The 15,319-nt window shown below is 34.4% G+C and overlaps 1 protein-coding gene across 1 annotated transcript in view; it reads right to left on the bottom strand.

Annotated features, from left to right (window-relative positions):
• The window catches only part of LOC148955584 (lutropin-choriogonadotropic hormone receptor-like), a 225,834-nt gene that overhangs the window by 70,569 nt on the left and 139,946 nt on the right, over positions 1-15,319 (bottom strand). The window contains exon 7 of the mRNA XM_089107687.1: positions 8,093-8,167. Coding sequence (XP_088963813.1) covers positions 8,093-8,167 — 75 coding nt within the window. The remainder of the gene's footprint in view (positions 1-8,092; positions 8,168-15,319) is intronic.

The following is a 15,319-nucleotide window of genomic DNA, read 5'->3' as shown; positions in this document are numbered from 1 at the left end:
TTAGATGGCATTATTGAATCAAAGTAGTGTCAGATACTGAACAATGAATTAATACAATACTATTCTCATTTAGGAGTCATGTTTCTTCCTTTTTTCAGTGTTTATCTCTTAGGATACGGGGGAGTACTAACATAGCCAAGAAATCATAAATAGTGTTCTTTAGAGATTTCTAGTCTTCTATTATTATTCTAATCCCTATAGAAATAAAGAAAAGTAAGAATTTGTCCCTGAACGGCACTAGATGACCTTTATCGATTCTAGGCTCCCATAAATTGTCCATTGGGTTCTGTTTATTTTGGCAGGCCTAAGGACATATTGTTGATTGGAAGTTAGTTCTGATTCTAGATAAATAATTTATCAAGATGAATAGAATGAGGATCCCTAATCTAGGGAATGACCTCCATCAAGAAAAGAATGACAACAATAAGGGGACTTGGTAATGGCCATATAGATAATTGATTGTTGCTATTAAGTAACTATGTGGGATGAAAAAAGAAAGGACATAATAAATAAATGCAGCGTTTCGGTTGTAACAATATACACTAGCAATAATGATGATAACCTTGGCGATTACTGTTTCTCCGTATGTAATGGCTAAAGATTCTCTTTGGGTAAAGCCCCAGTTGATAAAAAAGCAATGCCTTTAACTCAAAAAAAGGGTCTGAAAGACTCACTGATGGCAATAAAAGATTCATCTCTACTTGTTGGAAAAGTTGTAAAATATTTTAATATAAAGTATTTTTACTTGGAAGCTATTTTCCAAGACATAAATGAACTCTGCAGTCAAGGATTCCTTAAAAGATTGTACTAGGATATTCTCTATGGAATTACTAGCAGCAAATAGAACACAATAAAATTAATATGGATTTTCAAAAATCAACTCAATCTATTTTGATGCTTAGATTTTGGTTGAAGATCATTAGGTGCAATGAAGACAGACTAGTAAGTGCTGCTTATTATCAGATGTTGAGCTATGATTCGAAAAGGTCGTGGCCATCCCAAATTAGGTCATTACTAGAAAGTGTGGGAATGGCTTACTTATGGAATGACGGTCTTGGTTCCCCTGACCTACCAACAAATTTAGTAAGCCAGGTACGATTTATCTTAGAGGGTCAAGAAATTCAATATTGGCAAGGGCTGGTTTTAAATTCTGCTACATTGAATCATTATAATCAGGTTAAACCTAGCTTTGGAGAGGAAATTTATTTTAAATTCAATTTACCGGCTATGATTTTATTTCGATGGATTCAGCTTAGGGCGAATTGCCTTCCAATCCAGAGCAGACAAATGGTGTTCGACAGAGGGATAGTACATCCTGATGGTCAGTATGTGTGTCCTCTTTGTAGGGATGAGGACGACGATTTGGACCATTTTCTCCGAAAGTGCCCGGTGCTCTCTGATTTAAGGGAAAATTACTCACATGGGATTGTTTTGCTGCTTCCAAATATCTTACAAAGTAGTAATCCAACCACAATATTTCGTTTTGGTGCGTACATAGAGAAGGAATTAAAAAGAAGGAAATGTTTTTACAATTAATTATTATTAATTTTTTTTTTGTTGTATTTTTTTTTTTTTTTTTGAATTGAATTTATCAAGTATTTTGGGCAATAGGTTGCATCAAGACTGGGCTGGGTAATTGTAGACAGAGAAAAGCCAAGACAGATAGTCCAAGTAACTTCTGCGGGGAAAAAAGACCCTGTTGAGGGGGGAACATGTTCGGCACGCTAGGTTGACGTGACATATCTCTAAATTAGAGATTTGTGTCTAAGTTAGAGATTTGTCACGAAATTAGAGATTTGTCTCTAATATGCCTTAGCGTTAGCTAAGGTGTAGGTACATGCTTGGAACACCTTTATAAGCACTAATCTGCAATCCTATGATGTTCTGGGGTGTCTGAGAGGCCCCCTGCCTAGAGCCTTAGGGATGCTGATCAAGAATTCAAAAATGAGGCAAACAAAGCAAACCCGCCTATGATTTTAAGAAAGTTGACCAAAAATTTAAAATTGACATAGGACCATAAATTTGCTTGAAAAAACAGGCGAAACAATTGTTTAAATCCATTTTTATCTTTCAAATAGTACCTATTCGATTGCCTAAGCTTAGCCCAACATTCTGAAAAAAATTTGAATTTTTCACACATTTTTTAAATTTTTGGGTCACTTGCCGGAGACTCTGGGCAAGTGAGGTGGGCACCTTCAAAAATTTGTCCCAACTTCCACTCTCGCCTTAGAACTTAAAGTTATTTTTTTTTTTGTATTTTACCAGAAGGTATTTTTCGCTATGTATTCATGTTAATGTGTGTTTGTAATTTGCTCTGTTGTAATTTTTCTATTTTCATATTTTTTGTGTGTATATGGCTCTTGGGCTTTTTGAAATACACGATCTATCTATCTATCTATCTATATATATATATATATATATATATATATATATATATATATATATATATATATATATATATATATATATATATATATATATATATATATATATATATATATATATATATATATATATATATATATATATATATATATATATATATATATATATATAATAATATATAAATAATATATAATAACAATTATAATTATAATAACAAGGAATTGAATCACATTGCACTACTCCTGTTCAATCTATTTTAAAATTAATAAAAAAAACAAATTTTTTTAACTGAAAGTAAGGAGCGACATTAAAACTTAAAAGGAACATAAATTATTCCGTATATAAAAGGGGCTGTCCCCTCCTCAACGCCTCACTCTTTACGCTAAAGTTTTTTATTGTTTAAAAAAAAATTGTGAGAAAGAGTATAAACTTTAGCGTAAAGAGCGAGGCGTTGAGGAGGGGACAACCCCTTTTATATACGGAATAATTTCTGTTCGTTTTAAGTTTTAATGTCGCTCCTTACTTTCAGTTAAAAAAGCTTTTTCTTATTTAATTCCTGAACGTTTTTGAAGTAATACAGCTTTGATTTTGGCTCACCGTACATAAATAATTAGAATGAAATTTGCATATTAATTTTACGTGTTTCGGCTAAATGGCTTTCTCAAAATTTTGTTCTGTGACGTAACTTACGAATTAACTTACGTAACAAACTTCTATATTTGAATGTTTTTATTACGTATATTAGGGAGTTTACCCCTAGTCAATACCTCGCTCTTAACGCTAAAGTTCGAATTTTGTTCGAATCAAAAACCTCTGAATCACAAAGGCCGGTTAATTTGAATGGATAGCTCTTTTTGAAAGTACTGAAAAAACTTCAGCGTAAAGGGCGAGGTATTGACTAGGGGACAAACCCCCTCATATACGTAATAATTTTTGTTTTTTTTAAGTTTTAATGTTGCTCCTTACTTTCAGTTGAAGAACTTGTTTTTTATTTAATCTCTGATCGTTTTTTAAATAACGCTGGGAAATCCGGCGCCCACTTCATAGAAATATCCCTTCCCCCAAGGAAACATCCTCCATAGAAAGATCCTTCCCCGTAACCCTCTCCTCCAACCCCCTCTCCCCCTCCACCAAAAAAAATATCCCTCCTGAAACATCTGTATATTTCCCATTAACCAATACTATGTGTAAACAATGGGCAAAGTTCATAACTTGCAGCCCTTCCCCTGGAAACTGTGGGGGAGTAAGTTATCCTCAAAGACATATTTATTAAATTTTAGACTATGCTGAACAAAATGTCTATCTAAAAATTTTGATTGGGTGACTTCGGGAAAAAATGAGCGTGGGAGGGGGTAGAGTTGCCCTCCAATTTTTGGGTCACTTAAAAAGGGCCCTAGAACTTTTAATTTCCGTTCAGATGAGCCCTCTTACGATATTCTAGGACTACTGGATCGATACGATCATCCCTGGGGAAAAAAATAAATAAAAAATAAAATAAAAATAAACACGCATCCGTGATCTTTCTTCTGGCAAAAAATACAAAATTCTACATTTTTGCAGTAAGGAGCTTGAAACTTCTATAATAAGGTTCTCTGATACGCTGAATCTGATGGTGTGATTTTCATTAAAGTTCTATGACTTTTAGGGGTTTTTCCCCCTTTTTTCTAAAATAAGGCAAATTTTCTCAGGCGCGTAACTTTTGATTGATAAGACTAAACTTAATGAAACTTATATATTTGAAATCAGCATAAAAATCTAATTCTATTGATGTATCTATTAGTAGCAAAATTCCGATTTTTAGAGTTTTGGTTACTATTGAGCCGGGTCGCTTCTTCCTTATATTAAATAAAAAAAACAAGTTTTTTAAACTGAAAGTAAGGAGCGACATTAAAACTTAAAACGAACAGAAATTATTCCGTATATGAAAGGGGCTGTCCCCTCCTCAACGCCTCGCTCTTTACGCTAAATTTTTTTATTGTTTAAAAAAATAAAGTTGTGAGACATAGTCAAACTTTAGCGTAAAGAGCGAGGCTTTGAGAAGGGGATAGCCCCTGTCATATACGGAATAATTTCTGTTCGTTTTAAGTTTTAATGTCGCTCCTTACTTTCAGTTTAAAAAATTTGTTTTTTTTATTTAATTTCTGATCGTTTTTTAGTTAATGCAGCTTTTATTTGCATAAAAATTTTACTTTTCTTTTGCTAAATGGATGTCTTTACAAATTAACTTACGTAACTAACTTCTATATTCGTATATTTTTCTTCTGGCAAAAAATACAGAGTTGCAGATTTTTGCAGATATGAGCTTGAAACCTATGTAATAGGGTTTTCTGATACGCTGAATCTGACGGTGTGATTTTCATTAAAATTCTTTCACTTGTAGGGGATGTTTCCCCCTCTTTAAAAAATCGAGTAAATTTTCTCAGGCTCGTAGCCTTTGATGAGTAATACTAAACTTAATACAATTTATATATTTAGGATCAGCATTATAAACACATTCTTTTGATACATTTATTGACATCAAAATTCCGTTTTTAAAAGTTTCGATTACTATTGAGCCGTATCGCTTTTTTTTTTTATTGTTTTTTTATTACGTATATGTTATTACGTATATGAAGGGGTTCTCCCCATAGTCAATACCACGCTCTTTATGTTAAAAGTTAAAAAAAAATTTGATTCACAAACCCCTGAATCACAAAGGCCGTTTAATTAGAATAGATAGCTCTTTTGAAAGCACTAAAAAAAACTGTAGCGTAAAGAGCGAGGTATTGACTTGGGGGAGAACCCCCTCGCATACGTTATAATTTCTGTTCGTTTTAAGTTCTAATATTCCTTCTTACATTTCAGTTGAAAAAACTTGTTTTTTTTATTTAATTTCTGATCGTTTTTTAAATAATGCTTGGAAACCGGCGCCCCCTTCATAGAAATGTCCCTTACCCCAAAGAAACATCCTCAACGGAAATATTCTCCAGAGTAACCCCCTCCTCTAGCCCCCCCCTCCAGAAAAAATCCTTCCTGAAAATGGTTGTATACTTCCCAATAACCAATAAATAATGCTGGCAAGTCCGGCGCCCCCTTCATGGCAATTTCCCTTCCCCCATGAAAACTTCCTTCATGAACAGATCCTCCAACATAACCACCGACCCACCCTTCCCTCCCACTATCAGAAAAAAAACCTCCCGAAAACTTCTGTATACTTCCCAATAACCAATACTATATGTTAACATTGGGTAAAGTTCATAACTTTTAGCCCTCCCTCTGGGAACTTCGGGGGATTAAGTCATCCTAAAAGACGTATTTATTATATTTTCGACCATGCTGAACAAAATGGCTATCTCAAAATTTTGATCGAGTGACTTTGGGAAAAAAATAAGCGTGGGAGGGAGCCTAGTTGTCCTCCATTTTTTTTGGTCACTTAAAAAGGGCACTAGAAATTTTAATTTCCGTTCGAATGAGCCCTCCCACGATATTCTAGGACCACTGGGTCAATACGATCACTCCTGGGGAAAAAAAAACAAACAAACAAACAAACAAACAAATAAACACGCATCCGTGATCTTTATTTTGGCAAAAAATGTAAAATTCCACATTTTTGTAGATAGAAGCTTCAAACCTCTACAGTAGGGTTCTCTGATACGCTGAATATGATTGTGCGATTTTCATTAAGGTTGTATAACTTTCAGGGGGTCTTTACTCCTTTTTTTGAAAATCAGCCAAATTTTCTCAGGCGCGTAACTTTTGATGGGTAGCACTAAACTTGATGAAAGTTATATATATTTGAAATCAGCATTGAAATCTGATTCTTTTGATATATCTATTGGTATCAAAAACCCGTTTTCTAGAGTTTCGGTTACCATTGAGCCAGGTCGCTCCTTACTTACAGTTCGTTACCACGAACTGTTTGACAGTTCGTTACTACGAGCTGTTTGATTTACGTATCCCATGGCTCCATCATAGCTGCTTAAACTAGGCTTATTTCAAGCCTAGAATGTTAATATATAACTGAGAAATGACTCTTACTTGAAAACAGATAAGGAAACTTAATATTATTTCTTGTTTGAGCATCGTGATGATGGCTTAAATAAAGATGGCTTAAATAAGATTTTTCCACTTTTAAGAATAGCTTTTTGCAGCTTAGCATATCGTTTTTAAATAAAGAAGCCTATAGAATGCCCTCTGAGGAACTTCTACTAAGAGAATTTTTCGCTGCACTGGAAGGAGCTTTTGATATATATTTCTGCCTAAAAGCTTCTTGAAGAACAGAGTCAGCACGAGCAAGGTTGACAAGCTCAGCCATGCGTTCGTTATGGATTTTTCAGCCGCAGTTACGCTTTTTTACTTTTTTTGGCATCAATCTCCATTGGTGCTTTTTGAGGCTCAAAAGGCAAATTTGAAGTGGCTTTTCTTTTGGGAAAAGTCAAAGAAGCTGTTTTCACACTGCTGAGTTCACCTAAAAAAGCTATGATACACTCGCTTCCCCAACTCGCCAGGCGGTAATATCTGTATTTTTGTTGCCAAGAGGATAGAGTATACACTCGGAGAAGGCTGACAATGCTGCCGTGCCATATACTCCTATGCCTAAATTATAAAAACACATAGATTAGATTATTCAATTTTCTTAAATCATTAATTGTTTCGTCTTTTTTTACATAGGTTAGAGATCGAACATCCATCCTATCTATAGAGTTATAAATAATATTTGATCACTGTAATTTCATTTTTTTTTTTTTACATTTAAGCACAGATAATGGAAAGATAGGGGCAATAAAGTAGGCAGTGACAAGAGTGAAGGGGTGAAGAGACCCTCAAAAATTACAATGACCGACAACACTGCCAATTGAGTATCTATTTTGACATATTGAAGAAATGTATCGTTTAGACCTTAAAATAGATCTGACTAAGACCTAGGGACCTAACTGACTAAATGATTTTTACATCATTTTTTTTTTCTAAGCACAAGTGTGTGCTTGTGGAAGGAAACTTGAGGTAATATATAGATTACAAGTTCATTTTCCAAAGATTTGCAAAGGAAAATCTCTTATTCTAAGCCATTAAGAATCAAACTATTTTGAAGCAAATAAGCGTAAATTGTAAAAATCACCATTGATTTTGTCACAAACCTTACTCCCTTATACACTGCTTTTAAATAACTCCTTGAAACGCTTCTATTTAAAAGCATACACAAGCTGTGTTCACCCAAAACATCCATCCCATTTTCCTGAAGAAAAAAAAATTCACCTGTCAATGGAAACATAAATTTTTAGTACACCTAATATTTTGCGCTGGTCCCCCTAAATTGTGTGTAGAGTACTAAATCCAGTTCTATCTCCAACTAAGTTCTAGAAGCAATTTTAAGTAATGACTTTTATAAAGGAACCTGACCAGCAAAATTGACATGAATTTCACTTTCACCAGGCTATCGTAAACCTTAAGAGGAATTTACGCTCACCGATTCTCCTTAATTTATCAATGACAAGTCCAACTTAGCATAGTAGCAGGCAACCCTCGGCAGGAAGGGCCGAAAGTTTAATGTACTAGAAACACTTTATCATAAATACAACATTAAAATACAGTTCCATATCTCTGCTTCTGAGACTATTATTTTCAAGAAATGAGAATATTTATGTTGGTTCTAGATAACATGGGCAAGCAGACCTATTAGTTAATATGACAAATGGTGGGATTTATCTGTTGGCATTTAAATACTTACAGATCTTTGAGTGAGTTCCGGAATGGTATGAATGCTTCAGGATCGATATATGAGATTCGGTTGGATGACAGATCTCTGCAAAACATAAAATTTAACTACATTTGCGCCATATAGTCATTGAAATATCAGAAACTAAAAAAAAAAAAAAAAAAGAAAGAAAAATGCCTTACTAAAAGAATTTAAACCAAGAAATGATATTTCTTTCCACCAATGCCATTTCTTTATTTATTGACAAAAGAACTCCTAGGTAATACATGAACGTAGCTGAAACTTTAGACGGGAGTTACTAATTATTTTCTAGGAGGTCTGGTGTTTAGCAAAGCTGGTATTCACAGAAAATACAGCTATTGTTACTACTACTAAACACTCACTGAAGCATCAAGCCCCCTGAGACCAACACACCTGCGGACGCTCCTCATCCACCCCAATGTACTCAAAGCTTTTCTTTTCACCCCCTCTCATGAGCTTCCTGTTTTAATCAAACCCTTCCGAGTGACCTCGTTCTACCCCACTTGGGGACGACCTGCTTTTAATTAAGCCCCAAATGGATGGCCAAAAAGTGCAATCTTCGGCAATCTGTCATCCTTCATTCGTAAATTGTGTTCAAGACATTTCAGTATTTATTTCTTTAAAGCCCCAGAAAGTGAATCGAACATATACCATCAGTCAGACTGTTGCCTAAAACAATCCCTCTGAAAAACATTTCACATTAAACAGATCTTCCTCTGCGTTTAACAGATCTTCCTGATTTAACACATCTTCCTCTGCGTTTCGAAGCACCCACGTTATAGAACCATTCTTGACCACGGTCATTACCGTAGCTTGCGGTATTCTAAGATCGGTTCGCAAACTTATCTTCCTATCCTTCCAATTTTTTCCAAGTGCGACACTTCTTTTAATTTGTTTTCTTTTTCAACTGACTGAAGATTTTTTCAACCTTTTTAAATTTTTTGCACAATATCGATAACATTCCCCAGATAAGTAAAGATTCAGGAAAGATAAACATGTTTCAACTTTTTAAAGAAAGCTTGGAGGAGGGATTTTTCCGATTTTCTATGAGATTACAGGAAATAGATATCTTCAATATCTAGGGGGGGATTTTTATTTTTCTCTAAATAAAATACAAAAAAAAGGTATATTTCAAACATATCCCCACAAAACATTCCTCCCAATTGTAACCACTAATCCATTTACACTTACTTGGAGACTCAAATTAAACTGGTTCGAGCGGCCATGTAGAAAGTGTGAATTAAAAATGTATTGACACATTTGGGAATACATTCAGGTTTGACACATTTAGGTTTCAGAGGACAAACTTGCTAACTATATTAACTGATTTAAGATGAAGAGAAACCTTGATATTTACTTTTTTTTTAGCTTAAAATCGCTTCTTTCTTTTTTTGGTGTCCTTAGATTCAACATCAATGAATTACTTTTAACCTACAAAAAACGAATAGAATACAGGTATCGAGGTAAACAGAAAGATCAATTGTTAAATTCCATAGAAATACGGACTAAATGAAAGATGCAAAAAAAATGATTATAAAAAGAAAAAAAAGGATAATCAAGCCAAGAGCCAAAATATTATGCATTTAAGTAATGAATAATCAGTGACAATAGTCAGTAATCAATGGTCAAAATCATTAGCTTAATTTAGCAGTGACAAGTTAAACTTAGCATAGTAACAGGCAACCGTGGACAAGAATGGCCAAAAGTTTAATGTACTGGATACACTTTATCACAAATACAACATTAAGATACAATTTTATATGTGTGGTTTTGGTACTTGTTTAGAATCCGGGCAACACGCGAGAAAGACCGCATGGAAATTTCAAAGATACTATATGAAAAACAGGTTTTCGCTGCCTAGTGAGGTATTGCTCACTCCGTGACAAAGATTTAAAGTTTAGTTTTTTGGGGTTAAAGGGGCAAAAAAAGGTACCTAGGTTAGGTTAGGTTACGTATTTAATATATACTATGCTTTTTCCCCCACCCCGTAATGTGGAAATATATAGGCCAAATATGTTTTTGAACTATTATGTTTTATCATACTTTGTTTTATTTCATTAGCATTAACCAAAATTCACTTCTCGCGTGTTGCCCGGATTCTAAACAAGTACCGTGCTTTTTTTACTATCAAACAGTTCGTGGTAACCAACTGTAAGTAAGGAGTGACCCGGCTTAACAGTAACTGGAACTCTAAGAACGAAATTTTGATACCAAAAGATATATCAAAAGAATTGAATTTTTATGCTGATTGCAAATATATGTTTCATTAAGTTTGAATTTGCCCATAAAAAGTTACAAGCCTGAAAAAATCTGCCTGATTTTCGAAAAAAGGGGAAAGCACCCCCCTAAAATTCATAGAATCTTAATGACAATCACACTATCAAATTCAGCATATCAGAGAACCCTAGTGTAGAGGTTTCACGCTCCTATTTGCAAAAATGTAGAATTTTGTATTTTTTGCCAAAAGAAAGATCACGGATGCGTGATTATTTGTTGTTTTTTTTCAGGGTGATCGTATTGACCCAGTGGCCCTAGAATATCGGGAGAGGGCTCATTCGAACGGGAATTAAAAGTTCTAGTGTCCTTTGTAAGTGACCAAAAAACTAGAGGGCAACTAGGCCCCCTGCTACCGCCCTTTTTATCTCAAAACCGCCCGATCAAAATTTTGAGATAGCCATTTTGTTCAGCATAGTTGAGAGGCCGAATAAATCTAACTTTGGAGATTTTATGACAACTCCCCCCTCCGCAGCCCCTGGGGAAAGGTCTTTAAGTTACAAATTTGCCCATTGTTTACATGTAGTATTTGCAATTGGGAAGTATGCATACATTTTTCGGAGGAGGGGGCGAATTTTCTACAGGTGCGATTTTCCACGGGGACAACTTGTCGTGGACAGGGAAGTTTTCAGGGGGTGAATTTTTCAGGGGAAATTTAACACTGGTGGAATTTACCAGAATTCCTATGAGAGATTTTTCTTATCTCTTGCTTTCTCTTTGTCGATTCAATTTTACGAGTGGAGATATTAAGGGTAAGTGCCCGGGGTAAATTTTCACCAGGATTGAATTCTGTAGAGCAGTGGTTATCAAACTTACTTTGAAATTGTACCCCTTTTTACCCACAAAACATTTTAGTAACACCTTCTCAGTTACCGGTAGGCCTACTAAGTAAACTATAGCTAAAATATAAATAAAATTACCAGTCCTAGACTTATAGGGTTGTTTTATTTTTTCGTTGACTGGCCGTCTACTCCCTAAAAAATTTTTGCGTATTCCCATGAGGTACTTTTTCCACAATTTGAAAGTTACTGGTCTAGATAGCAGATTGGTAAAGAGAAGGGATTTTTCCGTGGAGGTGTAGCGAGATTTCCTAGCAATATTTAAAAACAGATCAGAAATTAAAAAAAATAATTTTTTCAACTTTTAATAAGGAGCAACACTAAAACTTAAAACAAACAGAAATTGTTAAGTATATGAGGTAGTTGGTCCTCCTCAACACCCCGCTCTTTATGCAAAAGTTTAAATTATGTCCCAGCTCTTTAAGAATGACTCCTGAAACACTATGTTCTTTTAATTGGAACAATAAGAAGCTTTTTTTTAAAGTACTAAATAACTTAAGCATAAAGAGCGAAGTGTTGAGGAGGAGCTTAAGATTTAATGTTGCTCCTTACTTTCAGTTGAAAAAACTTGTTTTTTATTTAATTATTTTCAATAAATGAGAATATTTATCTCACTTAAGAATAACATGGGCAAGCAGAATTGTTAGTTGATATGGCAACCAGATAGTAATGAAAGCAGGGCCGTAGCCAGGATTTTGTTTCGAGGGAGGATACCAAAAACTTTAAAAACTCATAAAAAACTTGTTTAGATACATTTTGTTGTGTTTTTACGAGTCGGACATTTTTTTCTTTTGGGGGGGGGGTCAAATCCTCTCCTACCAATTAGCTCCCATTATACAATTATTTCCTATATTGCCCGATACCAATTATTCAAAATTGCAAAACTATTTTAATAAGCAAGTAGCCTACTAACTGGAGCCCATAATCAAACTGTAAGTAAGGAGCGACCCAGCTCAATGGCAACCAAAATTCTAAAAAACGGAATTTTGATACCAATAGATACATCAAAAGAATCAGATTTTAATTCTAATTTCAAATATATAAGTTTCATCAAGTTTAATCTTACCCATCAAAAGTTCCGCGCCTGAGAATATTTTGCTGATTTTCGAGAAAAGGGGGAAAGACCCCTAAAAATTATAGAAACTCAATGAAAATCACACCATCATATTCAGTGTATCAGAGAACCCTACTGTAGAGGTTTCAAGCTCCTATCTACAAAAATGTGGAATTTTGCTTTTTTTGCCAGAAGAAAGATCACGGGTGCGTGTTTATTTGTTTATTTTTTTTTTTTCCTTTTCCCAGGGGTGATCGTATTGACCCAGTGGTCCTAGAATATTGTAGGAGGGCTCATTGGAACGGAAATTAAAAGTTCTAGTGCCATTTTTTAGAGACCCAAAAAATTGGAGGGCAACTAGACCCCCTCCCATGCTCATTTTTTTCCCAAAGTCACCCGATCAAAATTTTGAGATAGCCATTTTGTTCAGCATGGTCGAAACATTTTATAAATACTTCGTTTGGGATGACTTAAACGCCCACTGTTCCCAGGGGAAGGGCTGCAAATTATGAACTATGCCCATTACTTAAATATCGTATTTGTTATTTGAGAGTATACAGACATTTTCAGGAAGAATTTTTTTCTGGTAGGGAGGGGGGCTGAAAGAGGGGGTTACTCAGGAGAATCTTTCTGTGGAGGATGTTTCTTTGGGGTAAGGGACATTTCTATGAAGGGGGCGCCGGATTTCCAAGCATTATTTAAAATACGATCAGAAATAAAATTTAAAAAAACAAGTTTTTTCAACTGAAAGTAAGAAGCAACATTAGAACTTAAAATGAACAGAAATTATTACGTATATGAGGGGGTTCTCCCCCAATTCAATACCTCGCTCTTTACGCTATAGTTTTTTTAGTGTTTTCAAAAGAGCTATCTATTCTAATTAACGGCCTTTGTGATTAAGGGGTCATTTTTAAAGAATTGGAACAAAATTTGAACTTAAGCTTAAAGACCAAGGTATTGACTAGGGGGCAAACCCCCTAATATACGTATTAAAAATAAATGAATATAGAAGTTCGTTACGTAAGTTAATTCGTAAGTTACGTATATTTATTACTAATAAAAACGTTCGTAAATAAAATTGAACAACTTTAGAGACAGCCATTTAGCCAAATAAAAGTAAAATTAATATGCAAATTTCTCTTTAATTATTCATGCACGGTGAGCCAAAATCAAAACCCGCATTAATTAAAACATGTTCAGAAATTAAATAAAAAAAACAAGTTTTTTAAACTGAAAGTAAGGAGCGACATTAAAACTTAAAACGAACAGAAATTATTCCGTATATGGAAGGGCTTTCCCTCCTCAACGCCTCGCTCTTTACGCTAAAGTTTGACTCTGTCTCAAAACTTTATTTTTTAAAACAATAAAAACTTTAGCGTAAAGAGCGAGGCGTTGAGGAGGGGAAAGCCCCTTCCATATACGGAATAATTTCTGTTCGTTTTAAGTTTTAATGTCGCTCCTTACTTTCAGTTTAAAAAGCTTGTTTTTTTTTATTTAATTCAAATAGAAGAAAATTAACTCTTATGTAACAGATCTGAAAAACCAAAATTGTTTAAAATGTCACGTTTTGGCTAAATTTCATTCGACATGATAGTCAACCAAACTTGGCTCAGCTTTTCCAGTCCAGTGCCCGAGATCTCTTTCTAATATGTAACTCCAATATCTACAGATCCAATTAGACTGACAGCTGAGATGATCTGTTAATTACTGTGCTTGAATTTAATGAAATCACTAGTTTATCAAAGGGGATTCTAAGTTATTGTTAAAGGAAATGCCAATTGACTTGTTTTAAAACAGCTAGGAGACATTCTCCAATAAATAACAGCAATCAAGCAATATGTTAATTAAACTTCTGAAATTGAACCTAAAACTTCAGGTATTAAACCTGGACCCGGTTATTACATAAACGAAATAAGCAGGACACGCGTTAAAATACTGGGAAATTTAGGTAAGGAGTATATTTGAATTGGGATAACACTCAAAGTGCTATTTACAAAATTAATCAACAACTTATCTCTATTAGTTCGGATTTTTATATTGGATGCAATAATATCTTATACCTAATTTAAAAACTACATGTAAATGGGCTGTTTTATGAAGTTTAACGCATGGAAATATCTGAAAAAAGACAGCTCAATATTTTAGCTGGTCAATTTTTTTTCAATTTTTCCATGAGACTCCAGAAAAATCCTAAGGAAAGTTCTCCCTTATGTAGAATATCGAATATACATTCATAAACTAACGTATTTGCTTGAATACCACTTGTGCTAGGTTTTACTGTTTTAGCTTGCCTTTATAACGCAAGTGTCCGTCCCCATTTCTTTGTATTTGAGTCCTTTTTGGAGAATTTTTCCCAAGTGTGATAAATGTAAACTTCAATCTGTTTTTGTTTTTTTTAAGTAGCCTACGCTAAATTTTGCTTCGTCTCCCACTTTGGTCCCCAGACTTCTTTTCTTATTAGGAAATGTAATATAGCATACCCAACTTCAGCCATCGTTAATCAGATCTCAAAGTTTAATAATAATATCAAAAGCCATCCGTGGTTTGAAATCGTCCACCAGTACAACTCGGTGTTTGTGTTTTTGCCATGGTTTAACCAGTCTCTTCGTACTACTGAGCATCAAATAAATAAAAAAACAAAATTTTTAATTGAAAGTAAGGAGCAACATTAAAACTTAAAATGAACAGAAATTATTCCGTATATGAAAGGGGCTGTCCCCTCCAGAACACGTCGCTCTTGACGCTAAGGTTTGACTCTGTTTTAAAACTTCATTTTTTAAAATAATAAATAAAGACAGACGAATCTAGTCAATTATATAGTGGGATGAAAATAACCACGTATAACACCTTCCCCTCGACCCCCGCTTAAGTTAATGGAATGTAATTCGCTCCTTACTTAAAAAACAGAGAGGCCGTAACCCACATAAAATATTTATTTTAATTTTGACTTAATTTCCAATCTCTTGTGAGAAATAACCTGTTGTTCGTTTTTGTTTCAGCCCCTCGAGCTGACAAAAAGAGCACGTTCTTGATTTTTATATCAAAACTTTA

This window comes from Artemia sp. Qi Xiang Cuo, chromosome 2 (genome assembly GCF_049724085.1).
Source record: "Artemia sp. Qi Xiang Cuo chromosome 2, ASM4972408v1, whole genome shotgun sequence".
In the NCBI taxonomy this organism is placed as follows: Eukaryota; Metazoa; Arthropoda; class Branchiopoda; order Anostraca; family Artemiidae; genus Artemia; species Artemia sp. Qi Xiang Cuo.
This window is presented reverse-complemented; position numbering and strand designations above follow the sequence as displayed.